Source organism: Gobius niger (genome assembly GCF_951799975.1).
Source record: "Gobius niger genome assembly, chromosome: 20".
In the NCBI taxonomy this organism is placed as follows: Eukaryota; Metazoa; Chordata; class Actinopteri; order Gobiiformes; family Gobiidae; genus Gobius; species Gobius niger.
The window spans coordinates 9,299,471-9,325,556 of record NC_136871.1 but is presented as its reverse complement, the minus strand read 5'-3'; the positions used below and the strand labels follow the sequence as shown (position 1 = coordinate 9,325,556).

The 26,086-nt window shown below is 41.2% G+C and overlaps 1 protein-coding gene across 1 annotated transcript in view; it reads left to right on the top strand.

Moving 5' to 3' along the window:
* Nucleotides 1-23,297, top strand: part of nxph4 (neurexophilin 4) — an 81,010-nt gene extending 57,713 nt beyond the window's left edge. The window contains exon 2 of the mRNA XM_079579339.1: nt 21,707-23,297. Coding sequence (XP_079435465.1) covers nt 21,707-22,510 — 804 coding nt within the window. The 3' untranslated portion in view covers nt 22,511-23,297. The remainder of the gene's footprint in view (nt 1-21,706) is intronic.
* The last annotated feature ends 2,789 nt before the right edge of the window (nt 23,298-26,086 follow it).

The following is a 26,086-nucleotide window of genomic DNA, read 5'->3' as shown; positions in this document are numbered from 1 at the left end:
GTGACCCACTGAAAATGTCATTACAAAGTTGTCATGGTTTCGACTATCTTCGCACATCGTCAGTTTCATTTGGCATGGTTGCGACTTTATTTTGTTTGGTAATGCATTCAGACAATATGGTGGTGAAGCTGTAGTTGTGTAGCATTATCTTTAGCATTAACCGTGGCTTCAGTGAGCTGCGATGGAGCTCAACAGTCCCCGCCCACTTTGACATGTGCTCTGGGTCCAGAAGATATGGTGAGTTCTAGGCAACTGACCTCCCACTTGGAAAACTATCTGGGAACGCCTCTCAGAGTGGTAATTTCGGGGATTCAGGCTCACAGTGTTCTAATAGCCTATAATATTTAATGAGGTGGGGGGGCAGGTACAATGATTTGGTTCTTGAGGAGATTTTTAGTCTTGTACAGAGAGATTATGGACCCAGTCAATGATGTTAAGGATCATTTTTGTAATTCATACAGTTTCTTTTTAGATACAACTTGTTAAAGTGTAATGCAGTTAATAGGAAAAACTGGCTCCTGCCCCCCACTGGGTACTGTGACGCCTGAAAACAACCCATAGATACAGCCGGCATTGCGTCATAGAAGCGGGCGTGGCCTCGCCGAGGGGGAAAACAGAATATTTAGGGAAACACAATTTTCCACTGTTTTTAGCCATTTTCTGGTGGAATTTGAACTTATTTATCACATACAAATAAAGTCAAGTCTAAATCGGGGTCATATGGATATCTTTCCACAGCAGATTGTTCAGTAGAGGCCAAAAAACGGCAGTCGTAGTTAGCGCTAGTTAGCGTATAGCATTAGCACTATGCTAACATGTAGTATCAGGTTAGCATTCTCCGTTATTTATGTATTTATGGCCTGTTGAACCACTTTGCTCCTCTCCATGTCTTTGTATTTTTATTTAGTAGAAAACTATATTCATAATTCAGCATTTGTTAAAGTAGTTTTTTGAATAAATAGAGAAAGTTTACATTTTCTCCAAATTGTTTTCCCCTTGGGCGATTCCAGAGATGCCGTCTGTATCTATAGGTTGCGTTCACACGGCATCACAACTTTCTAAAGAGTCTAAAGTTTAAAGGTGAGGTGGAGGGCAGCTGAAAATGACATGGTGGTAACTACGGTGACTGTCAAAATGCAGATTTCTAGTCTTAGTTCATTGCTAATTTCTCTGCAATTCCTTTAGCCAATTCACATGAAACAAAAACTGTCACAAAGTTCAAAGCCATCTCTTCTAGTAAATATTAACTATGGTCTAATTATTCCCGAAAATATCTGTGTGATGTTGGCCAGTAGAAAGGACTTTCAGCCATAAAAATAATGTGGCAGGTGTGTAAATCCAATCACTATCAAAAAATGAAAAATATAACGTGTGTGTACATATAACTCCAATATAACATTATGTAGCATGTTTTTAATTATATGTATGTGGAGAAACATTCATTTAACATCTAGCATTTAGCTTCTTGATGCATCATGAGCTAACTGTTGTAGCATTAGCCGGTTTGTTCACATAAAAGTTTATTTATCTGAGGTCGTAAGTCATAATTTTCAAGTGGGAAAAATGCCTAAAACACACCAAAGATTACCATTTATAGAGTTTTGAAACTTGAAAATGCTTTCCAAACTTCTCGATAAAAAGCTTGTGTCAGATGATGTTTTTACCATTATTCCTGGTGGGAAAACAACTATTTTAAATGAACGAGTCTTGCAATTTGTATGTGTTCTTGTTTCTATACAAACCAACTGAGGGAAACCCGGTAAAGTGTTTGTGTACAGCTAAAGCAAGACCACTCACACTGCTCCACTGAAAACAATCTCATTGTAATTGTGCACATTTGGGCTTCTTTCTGCCTGTCTGTTTCTCGTCCCACTGGGGAGGATTTCTGTATTTCCCTCTCGGTCCCAATCTTCGTGGCATCTGCAATATTTTGTAATATTGTCAGCACATTGCACTTAAGGAAGCGCACGGCACCACAAAGCCACTGCTTTTCGCTCCTTTGTATCGTTTTATCTCCACTGCGTCACGTTGTCGAAAGTGCAATTTGCATGGTCGCACTCAGTGAATCGCAAAGGCTGCAGTTGCAAAGGTTGAGAGTGAAACATACGATAAAAAGACAAAGTAGCCAATTTACTTGGAACATAGTTTACAAGCAATATGCAAAATGTTAAAGATGCATAAGAGCAGTGCTGGTTTAATGATATCTGTGGGATGAGTTGGACAGAGAGCAGGTCACAGCATTATATCGGCAGTTTTAGCAGCAGAGCAAAGGTCAACTGTGTTCAGAGATGATGCTCAGTTTTATATGAGTTCTAATCCATCCATCCATCCATTTTCTTCCGCTTTATCCGGGTCGCGGGTTCTAATCATTTTCTTTTATTCTATCGTAATAGATATTCATAAATACTATCAACTGAACTGGGCTGATTTAAAAGGAGACGTCACGACCTCTGTTTCGCCAAACAAACATTTTGATTAGTAAAACTATTCTTTGTGTAAAGAAGAAATAGGGTTCTGGCAGCCCTGACCCTGCTCTCAGGTGGCAGAGTTGGAATAGGCCTCTTGCGTGCGTGTAAGCGTGCGTGTAAGCGTGCTTCTTATATTAGTTTAGTATTATTAGTTTAGGCCAAAACCAGCCGTCCATCACAGAACGTTTGGCTGATATCAAATTCCTGTTAAAGGACTCTCTAGACTCTGAAGATTAATTTGATGGGTAACACTTTCATTTACAATGTATCACTACCCTTGATACATTGCACCTGCCGCATTTAGTACAATGTAATGTGCTATGTAACAATGTGTAATATCTTGTACTTATGTAGTACATACACAGTGTTGGAGAGTAACTGAATACATGTTTTTAGAATAGCCATTTTGAGTAACTGTACTCTAGTAAAGTTACTCTCTCATTTGAGGTCATTTAGAATACAGGTACTACTTTCCTAGTATCAAAGGGACACTTTGCAGTTAATGAATAATTACATTTCAGTTTCATATTAAAAGGGGCTAGGTGCAAGTTGGCCATTTTCTCACTACTGCCACCTCAGGTCATACGCGTAACTGCACCTTCTATATTAAGCTCGTGCATGACGGCACTTCAGACCCGAATTAACACCTTTTTGAGTGACAGTGCAGGATTTTAGAGGCAGTTGTGGTGAACAGGTCTGGTCTCATTCTACACAGTAGGACATGGCTGGAACATGTAGGCCCTAGGGGATGATAATACTTTGTTTAAATATTTTTAAACTCTGTATAGTCTCTTTAAGTAAGTATCATTGTACAAAGAGATAATGTTCACTTGTTAGTCCTGAGCCGCTACGACTGAGCATATATATATGTTATTCATAGCTCTATGCTATTTGGGGCTATGGGCATTTACAAAGTGATTTCATGCATTCTGAATTGGTGGCAAATAAGTTTGTAACAGGCGGTGTAACAAATGTAGCTGCATGTTTTTAATCATACGCTGCTTTTATGTATGAATATAATGTAAATCAACATGGAAGTATTCGAAGCGCTCAGAATACAGTACTCTGATTAGGCAGAGTAACGGAATACGTTACTAAATACATTTTGAGGCAATATTCAGTATTCTGTAACTAAATACAATTTCAAAGTATTCTCCTCAACACTGTACATACACAATGGAGTATTGTGTATCAGTAGCTTGGAGGTACATTATGTACTGAGAACACATAAGACCCAAACTCTAGCCCTAACCTTATGGGTCAATATGTCTTATTACAATATGTACCTCCAAAGTACTAATACACATTCAATTGTGTATGTAGTAGGTTCAGGTTATTACAGATTGCTAGATAGCAGATTGCATTGTAATAAGTGTTGTTAACAATGTATAAAGTAAAATAAAGTGTGATCCTATGAGGTGCAACACTCAACAAGTACAAACTGCTTCGACCTGCAATTGGAGGGTCCGGCCCTCGGTCATTTGTCCTTCCACCAAGAAAACTCATACCCCTGGTTTAGTAGTTCTCATGTCAGTCATTTTTAACATACCAATTCCCAAAAGAAAAGTGCAAATCAATTCACTAAAACATTGCATTTGGAACCTTTTCTAAAATCGTGACGCCTTCGTTCTTCGCAAAGCCTGTCCCGAATTCACCTTCCTGTGCGTTTTGCCTAGACTCATACCAGACTTTCTTAAAGGAAAAGATAATTTCATAGTTGAGCCCCTCTCTTTCTTGAAACAATATTGCAGATATTACTTGTGGAGAAAGTTGTGATTATTTTCTATGGGGGTGAAGTGATTCTCATTTTTGTCTTATTGCGCTCATAATATCACAGTGTGTCGTATATATATTGTCTTTTTAGCTTTTCTCTCTCTTGCCGATGCACTTTCATATGGTCTTACAGTCTCCCCGGCTTCTACACGGGTGCGCTCATTCTCCCGGACTCTGTTATCTGCCGGGGCTCCATTCCTCTCCTCTGTGATACTGCCTGACTCAGTAGCTTTCATTTTCATGATAATCCAGCTACACCAGTGGACTGCGAAATCGCTCCCACAGTCGCCGTCTCTATTCGCCGCCGCTCTCCCCTCTCTGTTCTCCAACTGGTTTATCTCATTCCTTCTGGCTTTATTTTTGCCTGATGTAATTAAATGTCATTCTGAGTTCGCCGGTTTTTCATGATCTTGTGTCAATATTATAGAGTTGACTTGCGGTGAGGAAAATCTCCCCAACAGTCTTGAGTCTTACAGTTTCACTTGTCATTTAACTAAAATTGGATTAAAAAAAAAGATGATTGCTATTATTATCCATCCAAGGACTTAAAAAATATAACCGGTGGCAAGTATGTTTTACACGAGTATAACTATAATTAGACTGCTGCTTACTTCCCTCACCTCAGACACTTCCTCCAGCTCCTCCAAGGGGACCTCAAGGCGACTTTTCAATTCAGAAATGAATCTGGCATCCAAGTCATTTGGTTTGTAACCAAAAGGGGACCCAAAGGACTCATATACTTGCAAACAAACCCTAGCTCTGATTCAGCATTTACATTTTTAATGGTTCAACCCAACTATGTATGTTCTAGTTGGGACCATTCCAGTTCAATGTGGCAAATCAACCTGTTTACCTTCATTTTATTCATGAATGAAAACATGCTGCAAATAATTCAATGCCCTGAAAACATAAGGCCTTTCTGATCATTACACTCTTCAAAGGAGGATTAGAGCTTGTTTTGAGCCACTTGTACAACTTTGAGCAATCTTTGAATCTTCTCTAGTTGCTAAAGAGCTCCTTCTGAAGTCCTACATAACATATATAAATACATTCCTCACCTCTCCTGCTAGGCTTAATCCTTTTGTTGCAAAGTAAAAACACTTGCCATCAATACACACGAGCCACACAAGCCACACTGACTGTATATTGTATCTTTTAAAGCAGAACTAAATAACTAGTGCCCCTAGAGGCCACAAGCGCCACTGCAGGTGTTGTTTTTTTTTTTACTATTATTTGTCCGGGGCGGCACGGTAGCGCAGTGGTTAGCGCTCTCGCTTCACAGCAAGAAGGTCCCGGGTTCCATTACCACCTGGACGGGGCCTTTCTCTATGTAGTTTCCATGTTCTCCCCGGGTACTCTGGTTTCCCCTACCACCAAAAAAACATGTACAATAGGCCAGGATGAATGATGTGTGTGCGTGAATGAATGGTGGTGGTCAGAGGGACCAGTCGCGGAAACTGAAGCTACAAAGCTAGCTTACTACCACCGAGTATGGAGTGAATGTACAATTCTCCCATGTAAAGCGGTTTGTGAACCATGTTTGTGAAAGGCGCTCTATAAATAAAGATTTTCTTCTTCTTCCGTGGGAGTAAACACTACGCTGACAGAAAAGACAAAGGGAGAGAGGGATATTGTACATTGTGCCACAACCCAATGGAGATCACTTTTGTTACTCAAACTTGGCTGTAAATACTGCTAAAATGGCGCTAGCCCACAGTTAGCTTTTCCCTTTACCCTGCTAGCTTCTTCTACGTGATTCCATTAGTGTGTATTGGAGACTCCGACCCGGTGGCAGTCAAGATGCAAGCATGGTTTTCTGGCCCAACACACCAGGGGGAGATAAAAGACCCCCCCCCCCCAATCATCCTATTAACACTTGTATTACCCCCAGAGTGACTACGAAAAGGATTTATTAAGGTAAACAAGTTACTTAGTTCTGCTTTAAAAAATGAGGAAGTGAAACAACTCGATATTTTGATTCTGCTTTTTTTCTTATCAGCGTTGCATTTTTTAACCAACAACGTGCAAGATGGTGATAAAGAGATTATGTTTGAGATTATTACCAAATACCGGCAAAAAGCAACACTCCTCTTTAAGATTCAAATAAGCCTGCTCTGTTATATGTCATACTTATCATTTAGGGGTTCAGATGTTTAGAAATAAATGAATCACATGGTCCCAAAAAATATATACTATGTACTTTACCGCTCCTCCCCTCAGTAACAGAAGAGGAGAGAGCTCTTTGCATTGTTACTATCTTGTGCTTGTGTTTGCAGAGGTGGGAGTGGATGTGTACATTTGACTCCGGGTGACCGCAGATCAATGCGGTCCGCAGCGCAGATAGAAATAAATTGATTGTCACCAATAAAACTCCAATTAAACAAAAGAACAAGGACCAGGGAGCCCCTTATCTGCTCGTCCATCCCCCCGGGGAGCAGCCGCAGAGGAGGCAGAGCCCGCAGTGGAGAGCGCTGTCCTGCAGAAGGTCGGCTGAGAGGCAGGTGAAGGGGGCAATGTGTGATCGACAGAGTTTTAGCATTGATTCAAGGCGGCACTAATGATAACAGCGGACGTCTTAACTGTAGTGGCGAGTGAGTGTCGGGTTGAGACGAGTCGATTCTCAAGCACATCATGACCTTCCCGCACAACTTAAAGCCCTCATTGGTGACATTTGTCCTTGAATGAAAAATGAGCTTAATAAGGTTGAAAAAAAAAGAAAAAAGTTTATAATGAACACCCCCGTGAATGTGGTGAATCATGTGGTGTATCGGCCATAATATTGGGACCATGCTCGTACTTACAAGCAAGCAGGTAATATTTTAGAGAAATCATCCAAAAGTCATCATCCAGTCAACATCAACAACCACAAAATCACTTTTCACATCAGAACAGTTAGTATTCGGATACAGATAGTCGGTAAATGGATTGTTTTTGCCTTTGATAAATTCAGTTTGGGATTTTTATGGAATTATGTTGTGGCCAATTTCACTTTGTTGACTTCATGACTGCATAAATCCTATAAACTTCGTAACGTTCATTGTGTCTACTTGTGTTCTAGTATCACTTTTTAGGTTAGTTTTGTCAGACACTAAGGTTAGAGATGTTAAAGAGCCGCCATCTGCAGGCCATCATCAGAAGTATCACCGGCGTGCGGTGACGTGTCACTTATCAGCTGTTCTTAATTCCGAGGCGTGACCAGTCTGATGGTCCCAACAGGTCCGACAGACCCTCCTCCAATGATTACGCCCCCTGTCGCCCTGAATCCACCGGGCAGCAGGGGGCGTGGCCAGTCTGTCGGACCTGTTGGGACCATCAGACTGGTCACGCCTCGGAATTAAGAACAGCTGATAAGTGACACGTCACTGCACGCCAGTGATACTTCTGATGACGGCCTGCAGATGGCGGCTGAAACATGTAAAGGTAAAAGATCTTTAACATCTCTAACCTTAGTGTATGGCAAAACAAACCTAAAAAGTGATACTAGAACACAAGTAGACACAATGAACGTTACGAAGTTTATAGGATTTATGCAGTCATGAAGTCAACGAAGTGAAATTGGCCACAACATAATTCCATAAAAATCCCAAACTGATTTTATCAAAGGCAAAAGCAATCCATTTACCGACTATCTGTATCCGAATACTAACTGTTCTGATCTGGGGTTTCTGCAGTTTGTCAGGTCTAGGTTCAGAAACACTATGAGCCCAAAGAATGAGATCAGCTGAACCTGAACATCCTGAATGACCAGGCTATTCCATCAATGGATTTCTTCTTCCCTGATTCCCTCCTGTTCCGTGATGCCAGGATTCATCAGGCTCACGCTGTAAAAGAGTGGTTCAGGGAGAATGAGACCAGATCTTAACACGATGGAGAATCGTTTGGATGTGCTGGTGAAGGCTTTGCGCAGTGGTCACACTCTCCCATCATCAATACTTGGTGAAAAATGGATGCAAAGTTGGATTTTTTGTTGTTGCAGAAGCGTATTGAAACTACACCACAGCGAATGTATGCTGTGATCTAAGCTAAAAAAAAAAGCTCCAACAAAATCCGTCCACTTGACTAAATAGAGTAAATAGACTTAAAGGAATAGTTCACCGTTTTCCATACTGAGATATGTTCTTTCCTGAGCTTAGACGAGTTGATGCGTACCTGTCTGGTCTCAGTCACGCAAAAAGACCAAAAATGTTGTTAGCATTTGGCCTCTCCCGATGTATTCCTAGCTCCAAATGGGGGTGAAGTTGGAAGCTACCACGCTCCTCCACGTGTCGCACAAAGACCAGACAGGTACGTATCAACTCGTCTAAGCTCAGGTAAGCACATATCTCAGTATGGAAGACCGGTGAACTATTCCTTTAAGAAGAATAGAGGTTCGTCATGAGACCTGATTTTTCCACTGTCAAAAAAAAAGAAATAGCAGCCAGGTCGAAAGAATGCAGGACGTGTTGTCATGGATGGTGGTGGAGTGAGGAAAGTAAAACCCAAAATGCAGGACTGCAACAAAACTGGCAATGTTTAATGAACGATGAAAACCAAAATGACAAAACTGAAACAGACCAGGGCTGACATAGACAATGACGCGACAAAGGACAAGGGAAACACAGGGGTATAAATACACAGGTGAAACACATCAGGGCGGGGCAGGCAGGTAGCGAGGGAAGTAAAGCAAAATCACAAGGACAGAACACATGTCAAGATAAAACAGGACAAGACCAAAGACAAAACATACCAAAACAGAGGAACAAAAGACAAATCATGACACGTGTGAATTGACTCTGTGCAAAGCTTCAAATCATAACAACACCGCCCAAGAAGTGACTTCCTGTTTCGATTTCAGCACACCAAAATAAAAGCACACAGCTCGTCTTATTGATTAGTTCAGCAGGTACTTGCAACATTTTAAGTGTCTGTTAATAGTTAGGCAGAAAGAAAGTTGAACTAATGAACTGCTGAACTTATGAATAAGATGATGCTTTTATTTTGGCGTGTTGGATCGAAACAGGAAGTCACTTCTTGGGTGGTGTTGTTATGAGTCAATTCACACGGTCCTGCATTCTTGCGACCTGCTATTTCTTTTTGACAGTAGAAAAATCAGGTCTTAGGCCGAACCTCCATTCTTCTTAACACATTGAGTACCTTGTGTTTTGGGTATTTCGCTGTTGAAAGCCAACAATCCAGACCATTTTTCATGATATCTGTAGCACCACAGCGTATTCTATGTTATAGCTAAGGACACATGCTGTGGGTCGTTTGAAAGACGAGACTCTAATCAAACTTCTTCATGAACATTCCTGCACAAAGCCGCCGTGCAAAGCATATCACGGCTAATAGTCACCTTTGACTCAAGCAGTGACGGATCTTTATCCAACAAGCTTCATGCTCCCCATTGTTATCAACAGAAGGCAGAGGAACTGTCCGAGCTGTCCGAAGTTATCTGGCAGAGCTGCATTCCTGAAATACTTTCTTCCACATATTATATCAATCGAAAACGTACAGTGCTCCGTAGCCAAAGATGAAAACAAAAGCCTGCGCGTATAATGCAGGAACTTTACTGACCTCTAATGGGAAAAAAAATTCTCATTCTGTGAGGTCCGACTCCGGCTCATTATCATTCCATGCATTTTATTCGTGCCTGCGCGTACAACAGGCGGACTTGCTCCTACATTCACACTTGTGCTTTTTGCTCATATGAAGCTGCAAATGAAGTTACGGATGACGAATGTTGGCCGTTCCCCTTAAATGTAGCACATCCTTAGAAGCTCCCCTCTCCTCATCTCACTTGGGCACTAATAACATTTCCCGTAGCATGGCGCTCTATCTCTAAGCCTTTGTAATTTGATTGTTCTTGGGATGATTTTTCTCCTTATTGAGTTGCTGGTATCATACATATGTATAAGTCGGCCGAGAAGCTTATCCCGTCTCCCTCCGCAGTCGCACCAGTGTCCCGACAACAACCAATCACTTCCACAATAGAAGGAAGCCGTGTTGACGCGTATTTAGTTGCTTTGTGTGTGGGTTTTGCGGGGCTGGATGAGGGAGAAACGATCTTAAAACGGTTTGACCATATTGTCTGCTGGCTTGGTACTATGCAAATGCTGTTGGATTGGCTCTTGGCCCGGCGTGTTACATAACTAAAACCACCCTTTTTGGCTGTCAGAATAGAGAAGCGCGACCTCTCACTGTGTTTAATTTGTAATTGTCTGTATTTACTGGGAAACTTTTTAACCAGTGTGATGGATTAGGGATAGAGGAACACACGTCAAGCTCCACTGTATCATCTCCGAAAATAAATAAAGAATGTCCAAACCTTTATCCTGAAAAATTGAGAGATGGGGGAATGTGTGTAGGAGAGCGATGAGCAAAGGTCAACTTTTTGATTCTCTCATGATTCATGATTCCAGTGGTTCTCAAACTGTGGTACGTGCACTGAAGATGAAATTGGGCTCCTTTAGGTGTTACTACTCGATGCTGAGTAACACCTAAAGGAGGGCTGTGTTTTACGGACTGAAGTAAGGTAATTTTTCAGTTTTTCATTTCATTGTAGTCCCAGTTCAGTCCTATTTTTTTCTTGATCTAAGTACTGGTCAAAGGTTTGGAAACACTTTTATATGTTTTGTTTTTTTCTGTTATTTAAAACATGATTTACATTGTAGATTCTCATTGAAAGGGTTAATTGTAATTCTTACGGAAATAGTATTATTTGCAATGATTTATGTAAATGTATTAACTATTTTATGTCTTAGGGATCAGGTCTGCGAATTAGCTTTTAGCTATACGGCCTATGAACATGGCATCGGTTATTGTAACAATGCTTCTTGTTCTGTCCCTATCAAATAAACATATAAATACATTTATGAGTGAACACATATAGAATTACAATAAGGAAAAAAATGTCTAGATTAAGGCTGTGTAGAGCTAGTGCAGGAGGTGGAGTAGCCTAATCAAAAGGTCAAAAAACGTCTGAGGCACTCTGTTGTATAAAAAATGATTAAAAGTCCTTTAATGGAAGATGGAGCCTACGTGTTTCGACACAACGTGTCTTCATCAGGGCATAAGAATTAGCACCATGTGTGTCTCTTTTAAAATGAGATCACATGATCACATGTGATCAGAAAACACATCACCAAAAAATGTGTTCTAGACAAATATACACACAATATAAACAATGAATATATATTGTGTCTACATTCATTGTTTATATTGTGTGTATATACAATATAAGTGCCTCAGACTTTTTTTGACCTTTTGATTATCTACTCCACCTCCTGCATTAGCTCTACACAGCCTTAATCTAGTCAATGTTCTCCTTATTATTGCAACGCTGGCCCAGTCTTGGAAGAGCACCTGTTTGTTGGCCTTATACTACTACACGAACCCTCAGAAGCACTCACGTTTCCTACTTTCACATATAGAGTTATGTTTTAAACAAAAAGCTACTGTTACAACTAATAGTATTACTACAATTACTACTATTTCATGACTGTTTCAGGAGACGACCTGATGAAGCTCATTGAGAAAATGCCAAGAATAAAGGGTGGCAATTTTGAAGAACTGAAAATGTAAAACATAGTTTGAATTATTTCAACCTTTTTTGTTTCCTGTAAAGTCCCATGTGTTGATTCATAGTTTAATGCCTGGTGTCTGGTACTGTAGGTCTTCCAATATTTACTTGGTGTGAAACGTTTGTGGACCAATGTACACTTTACACAATATTGAAAGGCCAAAGGGAAGGCCAGTTTAGAGCACAACAGAGAACTTCATTTTAATTATACAGCACAATTTGTATACACACAAATCTGAGAGAGACTTTGCAGAGTATGTAAAATACCTCTAAGATGGCAATTCAAATCAAGAAACCATGCACGATAAATATACAATTAGATTAAAAGCGGCAAGTGCAGACTTTCAGCTGCCATTTGATCAACAGAATTGTATAAACTATCTGTTTCTTTTGAGAACTCACACATAAAAGTTTTGGTAATGCTTTATATTAAGATGTGGTCATTAAGTATTAATAAAGTATAAATAAGCATTAATAATATGCTTGTAAAGTATTAACACACTGCTTATTATACTTTATCTGTTAACGTACTAATAGGCCATTAATAATACACTTATTCATAGCCAACCTTAAACCTTAACCCTTACCCTAAATAAAAATGATTACTAATGCTTATTAATACTTAAAGAGACTAGATACCATTTTATACTCACTACTGCCACTTCAGGTCATACGTGTAACTGCACCTTCTATATTAAGCTCGTGCATGAAGTAACAACTTTTTGGGCCAGATCTTGTGACTGGCGCAGTCTGTGCGCAACTCTAAACGCAACGTGGTGCACGTGCGATCTTACATGTGGCGCTAAAGGCTGCGCCACTAGGGAGAGGGCGTTATTCAAGAAAAAGAGGCCGACTGAGGCGTGGTTTATTACAAGCAGCACTTGGAGCCGCTCTTCTGTGGCAACCTTCATATTATATTCCTCTTTACATCACGCTGCCTTGTCTTCTTCCTTAGAATCGACGTCAAATTGAAAACAAAAGCGAAATTGTCTTGAAAAGTCTGTTCGAGCGTCGGTTACGCATGGGCTGACTTTGATACAGTGGATCAACGCGCACACCCCTAACACCAAAACAGTTTTCCATAAATAAACCACACACGCCTTCAAGTGCCACAACACCACGTCTGATCTGAGTTTTAAGGTGATATTTCCATCGTGTGTCAGTCTTCACCTCCTGATGATGCTCCTTGTGTAGCCACAGCTCAGGGCGCATAGCAACTTTTTTTTTTTCCAATTCAGTCGCTCCAAGAATCCTGCAGCTGTAGCTCAAATGTTCCAATACGCTAGAGTTTTCTTGCAACTACTTCATAACTCTGTAATTCCTCCGCAGCCGATATGACAGTTTCTGATCAATTAAATCCTATACATTTCGTAACTTTGCGCATTCAAACAGTGTCCAATGCGAGGCTGCTGCCTAGCTTTCCCCGCCCGCTCGTCTTGGATCTGCAGCGAGTGGCTGCAGCAGCGGAGGGACACTTTTATTTCTTTAATCTTTATTAAACATTGCGCGCTGCATCATGCATATTACACGTTTACAGGAGAAGCCCCCCTCGCAAACCCACCGCCTTCCGCAGGTCTGGGGAAAGCATGGAGAGGGGGCGGCACCAACATCGCAATGCGAGTCCGTCCCCCCCTCCTGTCCTGCCCACTTTTTGCGCCAGGTATGACACTGAAGATTGCAAGGAGCGCCACCCGTCTGCGCACTCGTCTTCTCTACAGCCTGCGCTATGAACCACAAGATCTGGCCCCTTGAGTGACAGTGCAGGATTTTAGAGGCAGTTGTGGTGAACAGGTCTGAGCTCATGCTACACATTAGGACATGGGTGGAACATGAAGGGGGATAAAAAATACTTAATTTTAACATTTTTAAACTCTGTATAGTCCCTTTAATGAGCTTAATGAACTTAATCTAAAGCGACACCAAAGTTTTTAAATCCTTTATACACATCCTTTCATTTGAGACATTTGACACTTATCACAAGCTACATTTTTCTGCACCTTGACCAGCGGTTTTAATGTACATTTGTAAATCCTTTCTTTGTGCTGCTTTCGTTTGTCATACGTTGCCCCATTTCATTCACGTTTCTTTAACTGGATTTCCTTAGTGTTATGTTTCATGTTGCGCCTTTGCAGCACAGAAAATGTTTTTCCTGACAATCCTGGCAAGAAAAATGATTTTGATTGTGAAGCAAAGCTCATCCACGGGGCCACGTAAAAAAAGAAAATACACACAAATTTGCTGATAAAACCCAATGATTCACGGTGAGACCCCAAACGACCTGACGTTGATGATGCTGAAGTGGAGCTGTAGATATTCACTCTCGATGCAGAGCCTTCCTTCAGGCCTCACCGTATCCGCCGGCGGCCTCTGCGGAAAAAAGAAACACGGAGCTGCTGTGGTTCCTCCAAAACGTCTAACATGACCTTACAGCCAACATCCTCGCTTTTGCAAAAAAAGTCCATAGCTTATGGATTTCACGTCGGGGAAAAATATCAGATATTTCTTCTAACAAATCCTCACCCTGGAAATGGATTTACTGTCAAGCACAAAAAATGTCATATTTATGCTAATAGAAAGTCCGTCTATTTATCGGTTTCTGCTGGCATTTTATTACTCTCGAGCCCCCTTCTCCGCGCTCATCTTTTCCCTTACAATCGATGTTTGTTCAAGTTGCTGACTATGTGCTGTTGCCTTTTTTTTTTCTCTTTTTACCCCAGAAAGACTCATGCCAATCGCAGCCCTCTCCATTTTAAGCGTGTGTGTTTGACCCGGGGGGTTATGTGGAGGTTTGAGGTGGGATGGTGCAGTGGAGACGCCTGCGGATTATGAGTATCGGGCTTTTACAGTTGGAGCCGGAGAATGATTAGCCCAATGTTGTCCTGGCTTGACAGATGGTAACACATGGAGCGAGCTGACAACACTGCTGACATGGCACTAGCAGGAAGTCCCCCCCCCCCCCACTCTCTCTCTCTCTTGCATACGCTCCATTGTTTGTTACTGCGTGGATGGATTTCTTGTGTGTGTGTGTGTGTGTGTGTGTGTGTGCTGTCAACGCCCGGCTCAACAGTGAAGTCAGCTTGTATCGCCGATGGTTAAAAATGCAGGAATCGCGCCACCTGTAGTTTGTATTTTGACACCAGAGAAATGGGCGATGTTCAAATCTTCAATAGGCCCTGGCCATTTGTCCGCACTTGTGTTTATGTTTTTTATTAGACCGGTTTCGTGTAAAATGTTGCCTTTTGTATTCAGCCTCCTGCAAATGGATTCTATAGGTTTTACATTTGCACGCAGATGAAAAGCTAATTAGAAAATTCCACATTGAAGCAACACTGCATACCACGTCACCCGACAAACTGAATGAATGCCAAGCGCTCGTTTTATTACGGGTGCTTTTGGTGGAAAAATACTTCTAAAACATCTCAATGATCACCTTTCCTGATGTGTTGTGTACATTTGCTGAGAGTGAGACGCCACCGGCTCGTTTCCATGGAAATGTTGCTGCTTTGAACCGAGTACAGGTTCAGAAATAGTGTTCCTGTGGTCCTCGTTTTCCCCAGTTGGAAAATGCGCCTGAACGCTCGCTCAACTGGGGAAAACAACTCTGGTCGAAACGAGCTCCTCGACTTCCGTACCTGACTAAGAAATCAGTTGATTTGTTATATTCTTTGTCAAACTTTGCGACTTTCTTCAGTTTTGAGTGAACTGTTGTACTTCGGAGTACATTAAAGCAGTACTAAGTAACTCATGCCCTTAGAGGCCATAAGCGCCACTGCAGGTGTCGTAGCATGTTGCGTTTTTTTACTCATTAATTGTCCGGGAGAGTAAATACTACGCTGACAGAAAAGACAAAGGGAGAGAGGGATATTGTACATCCAATTACACAATGGAGATCATTTTTTTCCACTCAAACATGGCTGTAAATACCTCTAAAGTGGCGCAAGCCCGCAGTTAGCTTTGCCCGGTAGCCTGTTAGCATCTAATTCATGATTACATTAGCGTGTTTTGGGGCCTCCGACCCGGTGGCAGCAAGAGATGAAACACCCCCCAATCATCCCATTAACACTCATATTACCCTCAGAGGGACTACGGAAAGGACTTTTTACGGTAAAAAAAGTTACTTAGTACTACTTTAATGTTAGCAAAAAGAAGATGTATGATGCTAATGCAAAATTCAAATAATAGAGTTCAGGAAATTCCATAGTTACCATGGAGATCCGCCATCTTTGCAGCTGTTAGTATACATTTCCATTGACTAACATTAGCTAAAAACAGTATAAAAAGTGGAGAAAATAGCCGTGGAACAGCTCCGTTAACTGCTGAGCTACTGCTGGTAAATACATCTAACTCACTGTGATGTCCAAGTGTTTTAATATGAATAACTCTGGTATTTTTTACTTTAAAATCTCCATTAGTTTACAGTTGCTGCTAGTCCATAATGCCCATAATAAACCCATAATGCTTAGCGATATGACATCACATTCCCGAACTCTTTAAGTTATAAAAGACGTTTTTTATTTGAAGACATCAATATCCCCACATTCCCACATATAAAAACACACTTCAACACAAACCAACTGGAGACAATGATGTCACCTTGGGAAGCTCCTCAGTCCACAGAATACACTAGGTCCACTGCAAAAAACTATACAGCATCGATGTTGTCTTGCTCAATGGTTCTCAACCCTTCAAGTCGCACAGGACATGTTTTTCAAATAAACTACATAGAAAATATGCTTTCTATATGATCTGGCGACAACCTGAAATTATCTTTGTTGTTTGTTTGGTTGTTTGATTGATTTTTTCCGAGGGGGAAGGTTAAAACCATGCCAAAGCTCCACCTTGAAAAGAGTGAACAGCCATATGATAAAGAATCCATTCCTTGTTTTGTCTTTTATAACAAGGAACTGAAGGAGTGTTTACAGAATAAATGCATAGTAAAACCCCAAAATATTGCCTTGCATCTGAAAGATTCACTTTTTGTTTGTAAACCTGTGTCCACGTGAGCTTTTTCAAGTCTAGGTTTCCCAGTTGGTTTTCATGCCTAAAATGTCAAGAGCACTGTCTGACTTTTGTGAGAGTCCAGAAAGAGCCGATAAAATCTCCAGCAGGTGCGAGTCCGCGATCACCGGCCATTTGTCAGCGCTATTCTCTCTCTTTTCCTGTAATTCATTTCTTCGCTGGTCAATAAACTTCAACTCATCCTGCCCTCAATCAATCCACTTAGGAGCGAGCCCCGTTAATGAATAGCCAGCAGAAATAGATACATTAATTGAAAGGCTGAGGACATTAGCGGACATATTGAGTTGTGTGCCGTTGCCTTGACAAATACAGACTTTTGATTTGCTTCAGTGATGGATGACACCAAAGCACGAGTGCACAATAATGTAGCTATTTTATGCTTGATGTGATATAAATCTTCTCACATTCCCACACAGGTAAAACAAAAATAAGAATAATGAAGAAATTGATACGGTATAATCCTTGAATGTGGAGTCCCTCAAATAGCATGTAATCAATTCTGCAGTAAAGAATTCTATGTTGAATTGAAGTGTAAGCAGAGATGTAACACACAATTATGGACTCTACAGTAGTGTTTCCCAACCGGGGGTACTGGCACCTTGAGCACTTAGCAGAGGGTTCTTTGATTGACCTCAGATTAAATAAAGAAGGTTAAACTAAGTAGAATTTCATATGTTTTGATGATGAGTAAAAGGTTTGTATTGGGGATTGCATCCGGCTCGAAGGACCAATCTTAGGGATTGTAGGACTGTTTGATGATTCTTTAATTCTTCATCCACTCATCACATCGACTTCGGACACAAAGGGCAGTTTCGAAGTTTAATGATGGTTACAAAGGTCTAATACAAATATCTGATAAGGTGGCAAACATCTGGTGATCTGAAAGTACATATGGAAAGACTGATTACTACGATTCTACACATAACTGACACCACGATCATAATACTGAAGTTAGCTTAGTATTCACCTCATTCCGCCCCGCCCACTTTTGACTCTTTTTGCTTTGTCTCGGCACTTCCGTTGTCCAGACACTTCTGGTCGAGCGCAAAGCCTGTTCATTTAAACGGAGAACCAGGGAAAATATCCGCTCAAATCTGATGTTTAGTCGATTGATTTGTGTAAAATGACCAATGTTCATTTGCACCAACATGTCAACCCTGCATCGTTTCTCTGCGCAGCCAAAGACAGCTTTGTTTTCGTGTTGTGAATGATTTTATGCGGACTTCTCCAGACCCATGTTAACAGATAGGAGAAAAGGGACGGGCACAATTCATGGCAGCGCTCATGCGAACTTCCGGAATAAGGTGAATAGACACAGACGGCATCCCTGGACTTGCCCATGTATGGTCATGTTTGAAAACAGTTAAGGGGGAAAACAATCTGGAGAAAAATCTAAAATGTCTCTAATTATTCAAAAACTACTTTAACAAATGAATTGCTGAATTATGAATATAGATTTCTACTAAATAAAGATATAAAGACATGGAGTGGAGCAAAGTGGAACAGCCCAGCAGCACGGTAGCACAGCGGTTAGTGCTTGTGCTTCACAGCTAGAAGGTCCGGGTTCGATTCCCACCAAGGACGGGGCCTTTCTGTGTGGAGTTTGCATGTTCTCCCCGTGTCTGCGTAGGTTTCCTCCGGGTACTCCGGTTTCCCCTACCACTAAAAACATGTACAATAGGCCAGGATGTATGAGAGTGTGTTTGTGAGTGCGCATGGGGGACGACGGATGAAAATTAGCCTAAGGCTACAATCCGGTGTGGCTTGTTCATTAACTTGCACTGTCCCTACCAAATAAACCATAAATAATAAATAAATAAATACAGAAATACAGAAATAACAGAGAATGCTAACATGATGCTACATGTTAGCATCGGGCTAATGCTAACGGTTAGCTAGCGTTAGCTCAACTGCTGTTTTTTCGCTTCTACTTAACAATCTGCTGTGAGAAAATATCCATATGATTTACACTTTAATTATTTATGTGTGATAAATAAGTTCATATTCCACCAGAAAATGGCTAAAAAGAGTGGAAAATTGGGTTTCCCAAAAGATTCTATTATCCCCCTTGGCGAAGCCACGCCCCCTTCTATGACCGATGCCAATATATAAATAATATAAATATAAATAAATAAACTAAATGCATAAATGGTGCAAAATCTCAACCCTAAAACAAGTATGTACAAAAAAAAGAGGTTCTCAAACAAAGTTGCACCAAGTCTATTCACCTACACATCCAGAAGTTCGTGCCCGCCCCTTCACTCGCATTAGTTTACATAGGAGAAGTTAAGCCTAACCCATTTTATACAAATTCATCAATCAAAACATCAGATTTTAGCGGCGAACATTTCCCCTTGTTCTCCGCTGAACGGACTATGCGCTCTACCGGAAGTGTCAATACAATGGAAGTGCCGATCCGTGGCAAAAAGAGACAAAAGTGGGCGGGGCGGAATAAGGTGAATTTGACGGATTCATCAATGAACTGGAAATTAAGTCAAAAATTGCAGATGACCCTGAGTATGGCCTGGCACTGTACAGTTTGCAGAAACCAGCGACCAGCCAAGTCTCTCACTCCTCACTGTCTTTCATTTCACATTTCAAAACGTAAAATATTAGTGCCGAGGAACCAAAACAAGTCCCTCATATATCATGACTCCATTTTAACAGTGTTCTTGTATGTTATTATGACATTTTTATATACTCCATGCATATAAATAACTATTAAAAGTGTCCACAGCAACAAAACACTTCCTCTCACTCGGTTTTGATGGCAGTGCAGGTTAAGCCCGTCTGTTTACTCACTCTGAGAATATACCTTTCAACTTCATCCTATTGTGCTCCCATGGGAAGGCGCAGCTCGTAACCTCTCCCAATAGTGGTAACACGGCTCTCTGTCACTGTCTGCTTGTGTGTGTGTGTGTACATGGTTATGCATATGAGCGGGGGGGGGGGGGCATGGCAGTGATGTGATGGATGGGAGTTGGAACGACACATACGCACCTAGCCTGTGTATTTGAAGGCAAGACTGGCAGTCTCCTCAAACAAAAGCGCACATCCATTCGCTCACGCGCAGACTTGTTTTGCACCGCGGAGCAGCACTGACAACGGAATTAAAGTGTGTTAACAAAAATAGATGGTTTTGTTTGCCGCAGATGAAACACGGCATCAATTTTGCCTCGAGGCTCGTAGTAAAAAGATCCTCCGCTGCCGAGTGACCCGTAGCACCGCAATGAGCTGGAGACAACTGAGGAAATAATATTTAGTGTCAGCTGGAGACACACAAGCGCGCAGTATTAAATGTGACACGCATGGCTTGGGTAGTGCTGTGGAAAAAAAGTCTTGTTCGGGTTTGTGACAGGAGACAATACTGTGACCTGGTGATGTTATTATGTCAATGCTGTGCTTGACATGAAAGATTAAATGGTGACAAAAAAATAGCTATTCAAACTTGCAAGTAATGTTTTCAAAATAATTATCAATTCACAGTGAATCACATCGTTTTTAATAGCCAGGTAAAGACATATTTCCATACAACTCATTTATTTCTAGAACTCAGCCATTATACTTTTTTTTTTTAAATACTAAGGTAGTATTAGGTAGCCAAATTCTGTATGAGGACAACTACACTTTAACAGAAGTATTGTGAACAAATCCTGTCACAAAGGATAAGAGAAAACAAATTTCGTAGTCTAATTATGGAAAATAGGTTTGACCCAGAGTCCAAATGTAGGAAAAAAAAAAAGCTCAGACTTTTGTAGCATTGTCTAGTGGAAGAATTTTTCAGAGCACGTTCAACGCGCACAGTCTGGTGAAAGTTCTTTGTGACTGTGAGGTCAACAATTCAAGGGCCGAGGGCAAACAGGAAAAAAGATCGAACTGAACATTAACATAGTCTACAGCAGGGATTAGGGAAGTTTGTATCGTGGAGGGCCGAGTTTCATTATTGCTAAAAAACTTTTTCTGCCAATGTTTCACATGTTCTCAAGTGGCTTCGGGATCCTCCATTACCTTAGGATGACAAGCCGCGTAAAACTGCAATTTGTCACACATCAATCGTATAAAATGTTGTATTTTCCACACAAGTTGTCATTGAACAAGCTGTAGTTATGCCAACATTAATTTTTAACAGATTGCGGTGTGTTTCCATGCAGTTTCAGACTTGCGACCCACTCTTGGGTCCCGACCCACCATCCTCCTGTTCAGCCGGGAAATTAAAAAATACTGACACTATTTCTCACATTATTTGCATAACAATATTTCTCAAAATGTCCATGTAGGCTGTCAGTCGTATAGTTTCCATCTTCAATGAAGGTTCTTGAGGCATCTTCTGTACCGTTTTACTGCTCATCGCCTGGAGAGCTCTGTCATGTTAATGAGGCTGCAACTCAGCCCAGGACAGATCAGTAGGCACGCAATTACCAGTGATGAGCTGAGATTAGGGCCGTTCAGACTGAAACTCGCGTATGAGTTAGGTCGTTAGGACTTAGAACTACAAAGACTCAAAACTACGAAGATGTTTACCCACAGGTGAGAGTAGCTTTTAATAGAGGGGAGGGACTGAGCCAAGCCAAACTCCTCCCGGTGGTCTTTATCTGGGCTGCGGGCTGAGCTGGATCTTTAGTGTCGCTTTCGGATGAGAGGTGAAGCATTCGACAGTTCAACTATAGAGTACAGAAGATGACTCAAGAACCTTCGTTGAAAATATTTCTCAAAATCATCTTGAGGGCCAGAGGTTCTGTGCTGGAGGGCCTGACGTTGCCTACCCCTGGTCTATAGTGTGTGTTTGGAATTTCTCAGTAACAAATAATGTCTTCACAGTCCTCAAAAATCTACTGAGTTGTTGGTACTCAAACATTGTTTTTTTTTTCTTGTGTCTTGAATTTTCTAGGTCCAAGGACTGGAGAAGCAGGTGGACTTCTCCGATCTTGGCCCGGTGGGTTCGGTGATGAAGACATTGCCTTATGGCACAGTGGGAGGGGCAGCTGGAGGTGTGGTCAAGCCTCCATACCAAACAAGGGTCTTCTCCACCTCCATAGATCAGACACCCATGAAGACCAAGCCCCCGACCTACAACTTTTACAACCCATACGACGGCAGGAACCAGTCCCTCCTCCAGGACCAGACAGGCTACCGCTCCAAGCGCAAACCCTCGCTAAAAACCGCCATGAAGACCAAAAAGATCTTCGGATGGGGCGACTTCTACTTCAACGTCAAGACAATGAAGTTTAGCCTCTTGGTAACGGGCAAGATCGTGGATCACATCAACGGCACGTTCACTGTCTACTTCCGGCACAATTCGTCCAGCCTCGGAAACGTTTCCGTCAGCATCGTTCCCCCGACTAAAGTGGTGGAGTTCGAAGTGTTGCAACAGCAGCCTTTGCACCCCCACACCCAACAGGAGGTGCAAATTCACGAGACCCAGCAATCCACGATGGATCACAAAGAAGTCAAAACCTTTAACTGCAGAGTGGAGTACGAAAAGACCAATCGATCTAAGAAGCCCAAACCATGCCTGTACGATCCGTCGCAGACCTGCTTCACGGAGCACACCCAGTCCCACGCCGCCTGGCTCTGTGCTAAACCCTTCAAAGTCATCTGCATCTTCATCTCCTTCTTTAGCATCGACTACAAGCTCGTTCAAAAAGTGTGTCCGGACTACAACTTCCAAAGCGAACACCCATACCTTGGATAGTAACCGGAAAAACTGGACTGGGCGCAAATGGACCGCATCGCAAACAGACAATGGACTTTTACTGGGGAAGCAGCGGACAGTTTGATGCTGCTTCTCCAAATCTGCTGTGAATTGTGGATTTAAATTTAAAATATACTCACAGTTATGAATGGGATAAAGTGTGGCCAGACCCCGATTTTTTCTTCCATTTTTGTATTTGCTTTATTTCCCCATTTCTTTCTGTAAATATTGTACGCAACCTCAGCCTACTTTGATGGGTTTTGAATGTGAAGGGCACAAATGACATTCCCCTAATGGCTACAGTCTAAAACATGCTTGTGTAGGGGAATCGGCAGCCCCTTGAGTTTGCAAGTGAATGGTTGTCTATGTGTTTAGCTCGTGACAAAGTGGATTCTGTCGTGTATACAGTCTTAAAGGCTCGTAAGTGCTGGGGAAGGATCATATTAAAACTCCCAAAAGAGAAGAAAACCAATCAATAAATGTACACAAATGGTTGGAATCTTCTTTAAATTATGCTACAACAACACTAACACAGCACTATCATTTTGTGAGAGTGTTTTGTAATGGTGAAACTTCTGTTAAGCTGTGCTGCAGATGGAGCGAGGTGATGAAAGCACTACCTGGTTGCGGTAAGATCGCAGGAGGAGCTTGAGCTGAATCGGTGGAGCAGTGGCTCACTTCAAATAGTCCTCACGAAGATTCAAAGATTGCTCAAACACATGCAAGAATGGCTCAAAACACAACACCAATAATGTTTTTTGGGGAGGAAACAACACGGAACCATGTTTTAAAAGCTCTAAATAATCAATTTGGCGTAATATGAACCCTTAGATAAATATTTCGACCTTTCTTGTCATTAACTTTTTTTTTTTAATAAAGAGCTGAGAGATGTAGTCTTAACCATTTCAACATTAACAAGGCTTCTATAGTGAAAGGAACAGGCCACCATTTTTTCCATACTGAGATATGTTCTTACCTGAGCTTAGACTAGTTGATACGTACCTGTCTGGACTTTGTGCGTTCCCGTGGAAGAGCGTGGTCGCTTCCAACTTCACCCCCGTTCGGAGCTATAGGAATATGCTGGGAGAGGCCAAATGCTAACAACATATTTGGTCGTTTTGCATGACTGAGGGCACGCACAAAGACCAGACAGGTACGCATCAACTCGCCTAAGCTCAGGTAAGAACATATCTCAGTGTGGACAAACGGTGGCCTGTTCCTTTAAGGCAGCCATGTTTCAGGCGCCTCCTTCACTGTGTTGCAAGGTCAGCCACTTTGGAACAGATACAAAAAGCAGGACCATCTGGAATGGTGGTAACAGCCAATCAAATCAAAAGGTTTTATATTTTGATCCAATCACAGAGCATGTGGCCATGACAGGAAGACCAAATTAACCACAAGCAAAATATTTTCCTCAATGTACTTAACAAGAATGTACCCAAGTAGATGTTGATGCTAAGAGTATTTTCTTCTTGTTGCCGTAGTTTTTCGCCCCGTCCCAAACATATTGATTGAAACAGCCGTTGCACATTCGTGTTGAATTCTCCTATGTTTAAAATCTGAACAGAGTTGCTCCTTGCATCCTTCAGTTTTTGTGACAGAAACAACGTAAATCGTTCACATTTGTCACCGCTCTTCTGTCCGTTGCCATTGGAAAACTATAAACTTCCTTGTTTACAACATACGCCGCTTTTCTGATTGGTTTACACGTTTGTCAATTATCGTAAATTCGAAGGAATCACGCCGGATCTCAGACTGTACGTCTTTGTGAAGAATAGGAAAAGCGTGTATTCTGGCTGGCCCTAAGCAATTACCTGGTTTACCATTGCAACAGCTCTGACAAGCCCTCCCTCGATCTCAATATGAAAGACCATGAGCTTTCGCTTAGCATAAACCAACAGTGTCATTTATGCCTTTCAGATTATCAACCCTCAAACGATTGTTTTAGGCCTTTTGTTTGTGTTCTGTTTCCCTCTGCAGTTGGATACCTCTGCCCAAAACATTATGATTGTATGGTGGCCAATGGCAGATATAATGGTAGACTGACTGTTAGTCATCCTCTCAGCTATACGTTACCAAACTCCTGGACATAAGAGAGATATATGTATGAGAAATGCTATGCTGGATATGCATACAATATACTGTATGAAAAAGCACATTAAAATCTCCTAAACTGTCCCCTGTTCCTTTTTCTGTGTTTGGGGGGACTATTGTATGTGGCACTAGTGTCGACTGTCCACAGGCTCGAACACTGCAGCATTCATGTGTTATCTAACCACCATGAAAAGAAGTTACATTTTATACTGATTATAAATTCATGCCGGGGCTTTCTCTGAAGATATGTCAGTTTCATTTTCTCAAATACACCGAGGGGGGAGTTCGTGAGGGTGGACTTACAAGAAGTACATAATAGCCAATAATGTGAGTTTGTTTTAACCCAATGAATATCAGATGATGTTCTAATTAAAATGTTTCTGAAAGCTTCAGGGAAAGCATATAACACTGCGTCTAACTTATTCTGGTCGAGCGAGAAACTGAAGACGTGAATAAGCATACTAATGGGTCAGGAGTGAACAGGCCAGTCAAGGTGCAATAGTGCATAGTGCATATACTCTCTTTATTGTAAGAGCTGCAGTATAGGGATTTTTTTTTTTTACATTCAATTTGATTCCAAGGCTGTAATCCAATAATCCAACAGCCTACTACACATTTCATTCACTGCTCATAGTTTAATTATAATAATGGATTTTATTTATAATGCACTTTACATTTGGTGAACAAATCTTAAAGTGCTACAATAAAATGGCAATAAAAGCAGTGAGGATAAAAAGGAATAAAAGCAGCCTATGGTTAAAAAGTCAGAAATAACATTGACTAAATAAAAAAGTTTTAAGATGTTTTTTAAAAGAGTCTACAGATTGTGGGGGCCTGTGCGGTGACTGCCTGTGCTACAGAGTCTTGGTGGTGGTGACTTCCTTGTGAGTATTAATGAATTGGTGTCAGCTATAGAACTTGTCTTACCCATTGGCGCGGCAGAAATTTTTGTCAGTACTCGTACGTATCAATTTTGAAAGTTGGGTCACTTTTATTTAAAAAAATTGCGATCAATTGGCACAGACTTGCAGAAGTCTATAAACTGTCATGCAGCTTAGTCTGGACTTATTGAGGTTTAGAAGTGGCTAATAGTTCAGGAATATAGTGCTATTTTACACTTACTTTAGTCTCCAAAGTCCAGTCCCTAGGTAAATGTGATAAAGTCTTGTTTTTGTTAAAGGACAGTTATGGTTCAAGTTAGTTTATCGGATTGTACTATTTTACTAATCTGACTCATACGACAAATGTGAAGCAAAACGGACCATTTTATTTTATTGGTGCATGAATAAACACATAAAATGCAATAAGTTAAAGCCACACCACAAAACATTTCATCCAGTACATAGAATAAGTACAAGTATGTAATGTCTTATTGATGTGTGTATGCTGGCCCTCATCCAAATCCATTCTTTGATTGCTCACGGCTAAAAATAGCATTGTCTGTGTCTAGCTGGTCAGACTGACTGAGCGAGTGATATCCCA